The sequence below is a fragment of the Tupaia chinensis genome, unplaced genomic scaffold, assembly GCF_000334495.1.
Source record: "Tupaia chinensis unplaced genomic scaffold, TupChi_1.0 Scaffold000659_1, whole genome shotgun sequence".
Classification (NCBI taxonomy): Eukaryota; Metazoa; Chordata; class Mammalia; order Scandentia; family Tupaiidae; genus Tupaia; species Tupaia belangeri.
In genome coordinates, this window is record NW_006160181.1 from 1,451,948 (window position 1) to 1,460,518 (window position 8,571).

At 41.0% G+C, this 8,571-nt stretch overlaps 1 protein-coding gene across 1 annotated transcript; it reads right to left on the minus strand.

Moving 5' to 3' along the window:
* Nucleotides 1-5,843: 5,843 nt before the first annotated feature.
* LOC102473345 (small proline-rich protein 3) lies at nucleotides 5,844-7,890 on the minus strand. The gene is made up of 3 exons (XM_014592100.1): nucleotides 7,772-7,890; nucleotides 6,017-6,789; nucleotides 5,844-5,920 (listed from the first exon to the last, which is right to left on the minus strand). The coding sequence occupies exons 2-3, from the start codon at nucleotides 6,753-6,755 to the stop codon at nucleotides 5,844-5,846; spliced, it is 816 nt and encodes a 271-aa protein (XP_014447586.1). The 5' UTR covers nucleotides 6,756-6,789; nucleotides 7,772-7,890.
* Nucleotides 7,891-8,571: the final 681 nt, after the last annotated feature.

Here is an 8,571-nt window from a genome sequence, read left to right on the forward strand (position 1 = left end):
TCAGCAGTTACATTGCTGGACTCCTACTTGGCTGATCATGGTTTGATTCCTGAGCCTGGTGACTTGAAACTCATGTGTGGCACGTGTGTATACATGCCCTAGATCCCAAGAGGAAAATGGAGGAGAAGGGACTGGGGACTGAGGTTTGGGTATCCCTTCCGGGGCGGGGGAGGAGGGTGAATTTTTCACCCTTCCTCTCACTGTCTCTCTCTCCAGTGAGTGCATGAGATTTAAAGGAGAAAACCTCTAAGGCTCACTGTCTCTCTCTCCAGTGAGTGCATGAGCTTTAAGGGAAAAAACCTCTAAGAAAAAAAATTGTTACCCATACTGCATGGTCATGCCACAGTCCTTTTTCTTTCATGTCTTCCCTTTCTGTTGGCATTTTGGCCACCTAGGCTGGTATGTTTTTTAAACTGTCAAGTCTAGGATTTGGACTACACAATCAGCCATATGGAATCCAATTTTTATAACCACCATGCCACTAACTGGCCTGAGTACAAAAATTTGATAGGGAAACCTGGCTACTTCTAAATCCACAGACAAAGCGATAAAGCATAGAGAAACAAAGACCTGTTAAGAATAATCTTTAGAGCAAAGATGAGATTAAAAATGTAGTTTTTTCATCCATGTTATTTCAGAAGGCATTAGATAGTAGTAGAACATTTAAGAAAATGCAGAAATGAAGGTAAAGAAGCAAATAAATGACCTTGGCTTAAAAATTAGGTCAGGGGAAAGAATTTTGAATAGAGCTACTGCCTAAGGAATTGACTAAAAACAAATCAGAAGCCTGCTGTATTATTTTTATGGAATTATTTTGCCTAAAACCCCAAACTTCCTAAGCCCAGACTATAAAAGCTTCTGAGTGTTTTAGAGTCGTAAAACAATATCCATGTAGGAAGTATAGCCAGAATTACACTCCCCAGAGGAGAACACACAATTCACTTTAGCAGAAGCTAATGAGAAAGAACCAACACCCAGGGACTGGAGCCCATGCACTCCCTGATAGGAATATGGGCCTCAATATGCCTGCTCAGAGACTGCAGATTCCCTGAGTGAGATACTGGTTTTCTCCTCTTTTTCCCATGGAAATTTCTACTGAGGTTATCTAGTCATTGCTTCACTATTTCAAACCGGATTGTGACTGGGTGGAATAGATTGGATTTTTTATTTCCTAGTTTGCTGGACCAAGATGGGTTACATAGATAGGAGATGATGAGAAAAATCGTGTGTCAGCCAGAAATTCTGGACTTTGAAGTAGATCCATTGACTGCATTGAACCTTGAATTTTCTCTCTTGGGGAAGAGATAAATGTCTAAAATGAAAACTCTATTTGAAAACTCTTAAAGAGGTAATTCTGTCCCATAACTCTAGAAAATTCTATCACACTTTTTATAATTTTTTTCTGTAGTGAACTGTGTGAGATCTTCTGTTCCTAAACACGAACAGACAATTTCATTGTGTCCAAAAAATTTACATGGAAAATAGATAGACTCTAACTTGGGAGCCTCTTGGTTAGATTTGGGAGAGATAACCCACTCACAGGAGTTCCTAAACTCCTGAACATTCAGAATACCTCTTTCCAAGGTACAGCTAGGAAGAGCAGGTTGTTCACAATTCTGAGTTCTTCCACTTTAGGTGTGTAGGGAGGTTTATGAGGTTGGAGAAAGAGTAAACTCAAAGTCCTTCCAAGGACAGAGGTGATTTGGGTTCATAGAGTGTCATAGCAACATTGTCCTCCATGGACTGCACATTGGGTGAGGGTATGAACCTCTCAGCAGACATTAAATTATTCTTATCATTTGGCTGGCAACCAGTTGGACGCCGAGTCTAAAGCCCTGAGCAAGACAGGAAAGGTTCCTGTCTTCATGGTGCTTACAGTCCAGAGAAGTCACATGTGAATTTGGGAATCTCGGTCATGATGAGCGCATGCCATGGCAAGTGCACAAGTGCAGGGCAGTTTGGCAAGGCTTTGGCATATCTGGCCAATTGCTCTGACTGGCTATAGATCTGGACAGAGGCAGATCTGGGCCCACCATGAGAGTTTTCTCAGTCAGAAACATGGATGGATAAGGAACTCCTTTAATGACCAGTGTTTATCTAAACCAGAAGAAAAGTGCTTTTATACCCCCTCAGTATTATGGAGGTCATGGTCCCAGTAGGAAAAGAAACATTAAGGTATAGAAAACAAGAAGAAATCATCAATAAAAACCAAATCAAATGCAAGTTTAATTATCTGTACAAGTTGTTAGCAATCAGACTGTGGACTTGAAATTTGTCAAACTGTGTAGTTTGGACTTCAAGTTCTTCACACTGAAGTAAGACTCTGCCTGTGCTGACCTTTTGACCACCCTATTGAGGAATAATCCTGTCAAGTTACAGAAGAGGAGAAGAGATGAAGAAAAGTAAGAAGTTGAGATAAGAAAGGGACAATACCTCATTTAACAATGATGGCATCAGATATCAAGTCAGCTGGCAAAATGTGAACTCTTTGGGCTGCCAGTGTGAGTGGGCATTGGCGAATCCAGGGGTCCCTAATAGAAGATTGGGAATTGAACTAAAGATGTGTGTGGAGAAGAGAACCCAACAAAGAAGTAGGGTCCCCACACTTGGTCTGCTCTTATGAGGTCTGTGCAGAGACTCAAGCAGATTTCCAATAGAAAGAACATGTATTTCCTCTAGTTCAGCAACATATTGACTGTCCCCTATTTTTTAAAAAATGATAAAGTTATGAAAATGAAAGTAAAACAACACAATATAATATATATGTAACAAACACAGAGTTATTTAAAAATGCACACTAGAGACCATAGGTAGTGTGGAGGTTAAGGCACTGGATTCTATATGATCGATTCTGTGGTTCAACTTCCAGACCTGGTGGTTTGAAGATTACTCTGGGTACATATGAGTGCATGCCCAAAATCCCAGGAGGAGAATGGAGGAATGGAAGAGAAGGAATTGTAGTGTAGCCATCACCCCTGGGAGGTGACTTGTATTTTCCCCCCCTCTCTCTCTGTCCATCTCTCTGGTGAGTGCAGGGACCTTATAGCAAAAACAGACAAATAAAAAACCCAACAACAACAACAACAAAACAAATAAACAAACAAACAAATCAAAACACACTAACATAAAGTAGCCAGAAATACCTCCTGATTATATTCTTTTATTTTCTTTATAAACTCATAGACATGTATACATTTTAACAAAGATACACAATACGGTAAATAAAGTTAATGTCAGATATTATACACTTAAAAAATCTTGGTTTGATTATTACACACTGCATGCATGCTTTGAAAAGCCTTATTGAATGCCATAAAAATTTATGACAATTAAATTAAGTAAGAAAATATGAAATACAAATATTCTCGCGGAGCCAGCAGGTGGTATGATGGTTAAGGTATGGACTTCCATGTGGCTGACTGCAGTTTGAATCCCAGACCTGGTAGCTTGCTTTCTCACTTTCTCTCTCTCTGTCTCTCTCTGGTGAGAGAGAGCCATATAACAAACTTAAAAAAAGACTATAATAGGAATAAATAAATATAAAAAAACTTGAAATGGGGAAGTATTATGTTTATGTACAAATAATGTAATTTCCACAATGAAAAATATCTTTTAAGAAAGCAACCCCGAACATAGGAATAACGAATGTGCATTGCACTACATTCATGATAGCTGTGTGTCGGAGCCCATTTACCTCTCCAGTATCAGCTTATCTAATTGTAATTTACGTGGAGTAATTTCTAGTGTTCCATCATTGCACTCAGTAATAATGCAAGGCCACGTCAGCATGTGATACCTAACAGACAAAAGTGACATCATTTTCTCCTGCTGGTTTGACAGCATCACCTTGTAATGATTCTCTGGAAATTTTTTTGTCTTGTAATTTCCAAATATCTCTGAGCTCTTGCCACTCCTATTTGGAGTGTTTGTGAATCATGCAGGTGCTACTCGTCACCTGCCTCACACACCTTTGATATCATGGACCACACAACCTATCAAGAGATGAGATTTGTTTTCCAGTAACTACTGAAGTCCTTCTAAAATCATGCATTGTCTTCTTTGTGACTGGGAATAGTTCTCTGATATCCTAGAATCTCTCAACACAGATCTGCAAACCTGCTGGTCCACCTCAGAAATCAAGAAGGACAGGCTTCAAGGGAGAGGGAGGGGTTGGGGACTGGGGAATTTTGCTTCAGGGTGTGATGTAAAATATAATTTCTGGGTTACTTTAATTATCTTTTTGTGTATATTTTTCTTTATTTGAAAAAAACAGAATGGCTGTAGTAGGTGTTTTGAAGTCTCTATTCAGTCCTGAGATTTTATAGCTTAATGACTTGACTTTTTTTCCCCCTTGATTCCCTCCCTCTCACCCTCTGCCATTTCCCACTCTCCTTCCACACTGTCTCTGGTATCTACAGTTGCTTTCCATGTTTTTTTTTTCCACATTTTTTTTTATTTACAAAATATCTTAATTAAAATAAATAGTAAGTGCAGTTGATATAAGCTTGTCTATGAACAAATGTCTGACTTTAGGCATAAAACTCAGTGAGAAACTCATCACTTTCTTTAATAGTTCATTTTTTCTTATTTCTTTTGTCTTTCCAATTTTATTTTATTTTATAATTTCTTTACATTTAATTGTACATCTTTATGATGTACACTATGGTTTTTCAAAGCATGCATGCAGTGTGTGATAATTGAATCAAGGATATTGCAATATACATCATTTTCAACAAAGAATCTTGCATTCTTGTATATGTTAAGTGCTTCTTTCCTGAGCCCCTCCCTATTATCCTCTTATTTGTAATCACTGGATTAATCCATTTTCACAGGTTATTCAAGGAGAGAGAAACAGAGAAAAAGAGAGGTGGGGAGAGAAAGATTGAGATAGCATAGTGTGTATACGTTTATATGAGAAGGGCATGGATGTCATGACTCCTGGAGAAGACTAATACTTCTCCAAGGAGAAACACTGTGCATCCTCCTCTTTTTCTTGCTGATACAGCTTTGCCCCCTGCGTCCAGTGAAAGGCAATATTGCCTGAGCTAATAAGGGTGGCGTTTGTTATGTTAGCGTAGAAGTGTGCCTCCATAGCAGCATATGTATCTGCATGTGTTGGGGTAATTAAGAGGAAAATTGAATGAAGGAAAAACAGATATGAGGGTCAAGTATGGGGGAATAATTTCTTTTCAGAATAGACAAGAGATGGGTGGGCAGGAACCTGAATATTAGAGCAGGCTTAGAGCCAACACTGTGGAACTTAGGTATGACTCAGTCCAGTGCAACAGGAGAGCCTTGCTCCAGGTGTAGCTAGCTGCCCAAAGTGACAGGCTCTGGGCTATTTCACAATATTTACTGTTGTCCTAGGATTGCCTCCAATGTGTATTCCCACACCCCTATAGAACCATACAGTACCAGGATCATATCTGCACCAACTTCTCTCTGCAAGTCCTGACTCATGATGAGAGAACAGGAAGAAGAAATATTCAGTCAATGACACGTGAAAACAAGAGTTAAGTTAAAAGTGCTTTAATGAGGGCAAGCAGGAAATATGCATTTCTTCCAATCCAGAATCCTTCTTCAGATGACCCTTAAGCAACAGGAGATTAGAAAAGTCACTAAGACCTTCTACTTAATCCAGAGGCTCAGAGGACTCTTCTGAGGGTGTGTAAGGAAAAACTTCCTAGCACATATTTTTAGGAGACTAGCAACATAGTGACTGTGACTCAGAGTGACAACATTCTGATGATCAAGTCTAAGAACAATTAAGACACAGAAACTGATGAGAAGAGGTATCTCAGCATCTGCTGGTCGATTCCTCAAGGGCATTGCTGTAGAACATATTACTTCTGTTTGGTCTTCTGTTGACCTGGGACTGGAGTGACTTTAGAGGGATGTGGCTGTGGAACCTTGGTGTAGCCTTGCTCAGGGACCTTGGTGTAGTCTTGTTCAGGGACCTTGGTGTAGCCTGATTCAGGGACCTTGGTGTAGCCTTGCTCAGGGACCTTGGTGTAACCTGGTTCAGGGACCTTGGTGTAGCCTTGCTCAGGGACCTTGGTGTAGCCTTGTTCAGGAACCTTGGTGTATCCTGGTTCAGGGACCTTGATGTAGCCTTGTCCAGGGACCTTGGTGTAGCCTGATTCAGGGACCTTGATGTAGCCTTGTTCAGGGACCTTGGTGTAGCCTTGCTCAGGGACCTTGATGTAGCCTTGTTCAGGGACCTTGGTGTAGCCTTGTTCAGGAACTTGGATGTAGCCTGGTTCAGGGACCTTGATGTAGCCTTGTCCAGGGACCTTGGTGTAGCCTGATTCAGGGACCTTGGTGTATCCTGGTTCAGGGACCTTGGTGTAACCTGGTTCAGGAACCTTGGTGTATCCTGGTTCAGGGACCTTGATGTAGCCTTGTTCAGGGACCTTGGTGTAGCCTTGTTCAGGAACTTTGATGTAGCCTTGTTCAGGGATCTTGGTGCAGCCTGGTTCAGGGACCTCGGTACAGCCTGGTTCAGGGACCTTGGTGTAGCCTTGTCCAGGGACCTTGGTGCAGCCTGGCTCAGGGACCTTGGTTTGACCTTGTTCAGGAACCTTGGTGCTTCCTGGTTTGGGAATCTTGGGGTTTCCAGGTTGTGGAAGCTCTGGGTGGCAGGGCTCCTTGGGCACAGAAGGTTCTTGAGGAGGAGGCTGGCAGGGCTGTTTCACCTGGTGCTGTTGGAGCTGCGGGGGTGGGGTGAAGGTCTGCTTCTGCTGGTAGGAACTCATGCTTCTCAGGATGCTGGACCTAGAGAAAGAAAAGCTGATTGGGAAAAACAGAAATGAAGCTAAATTCAATCCTAAAACATCCATCAAATGGCCCCTTGAGGAGTGAGATCTTTCTTTCTGTTCCCTGAATTTAATATCAAAGGAAAATTTGATGATCTTTATGCACTTTCAAGAGGAGAAGCTTCAAGTCCATTTGTGCCGTTGCATGGGAGTGGACCCCTTTTCTTCATTTTCTTTCTTTCTAGTATATCTAAATGCCTACATCACCAAGAGAATTCACCAGCAGCTTCTTTAAATTGATGTCAGGCCTTAGGTTCTCCAACTCCCCTCATGCCCACTCACTGAGAGCTGTAGCTCTCTATAGATGCTCTATATAGGCCTCCCTTGAGCCCTTCATGATCCACTTCTGTGCCTCAGTTCACGCTGTCCCCTCTGCACACACTTTCTGAAAGTCTTTGAATTGTATCACTGCTTTCCATGCATGCTCAACGTAATGGCTCTCCTTCCCAGTGCTCTCTGGAGACTCTACATTACCCTCATTTCCCACAGCACCTTCCTTGCTTTACTCTTTCTACAATCACTTGCCATGCTGTGTATTTGAAAACGATTCCCATCGATTATGGACTATAGGCTCACAGAACCAAAAATAATTTTAACTTCATAGCATCCAAATTACCCTGAGCAGTGCCTTTTATACTGGAAATTCTGAATGAAAATAGAGGAACAATTAAGATATCAATGTAAGATAACAATTAAGATATCAGATATCCTGGACATGAAATGTAATCCATATATTTTTTTTAACTTAATAGCACTCATCAAAAAAATCACTCCCTGTTTCTGTACCTCCATCTTCTAGCTATAATCAAGTGGAAAGTAAAAAAAGATCTCTTTTTAGTATCCTTAATTACAATATGAAATTGAATTTTAAACAAGAATATCTACACTGTCAAGAGGTTCTGATCAACATCAAATACCACTGGTGATAAGAAGAAGATACAAGTAGAGAGTCTCACCTCAAAAGACAGCTCTCTGGTCTCGCAGATCTGATGTGGAGTATCTGGACAGCTGCATTTTTATACAGAAAAATAAGCCCTGATTCAAGGAAATGAATTTTTGTGAGCTGCTCTGTCTTCATTCCAGCTTTTGTGATGAAAATCTCTAGCTTAACATATTTTGGCACTTACTGACAATGATGTCACCTGGGCCATCTCCACTGTCCACCCTTGGTAGTGTGGTTGCTGTGGACAACATGCTCCTTGGAAAATAATGGATTAAATTAGAAGGAAGTTCTTGGGCTGCTGGGAACAAAAAGAACCAGGTGTCCTGCTAAGCTTTGGGTCAAATTAATCCTGCTCATCATTTTAGTATCTGAAGTAAATGTGAAGATGAGCAATAGGTATTTCTGGTTCTTCTGGGAGGTCATAGGGAATGCAGTAATAAATAAATCACTGGATTACCCATTTGTTAGTGGAACCTGGACTGGGAGAGGAACCAAAGGCAAAAATGCCTGCATCGGTCATGAGCCGTCTTCGCACTGGAGGAAGCCTTAAGATGCCATGTTGACCAGGGATAATAGATGTCACTGGGGATAGATGGTCAGGATTCACTGGATCTGCCACGGATGGAATAGCCCTGACAGCCTTGCCTCTAATGGGGTCTGTCTTTCCTGGGGATGACAGAGGAGCAAGAGAGATCTGATTCCCTGAGTCCATACACTAGTCATTTTTCTTTCTTTCTTTCTTTCTTTCTTTCTTTCTTTCTTTCTTTCTTTCTTTCTTTCTTTCTTTCTTTCTTTCTTTCTTTCTTTCTTTCT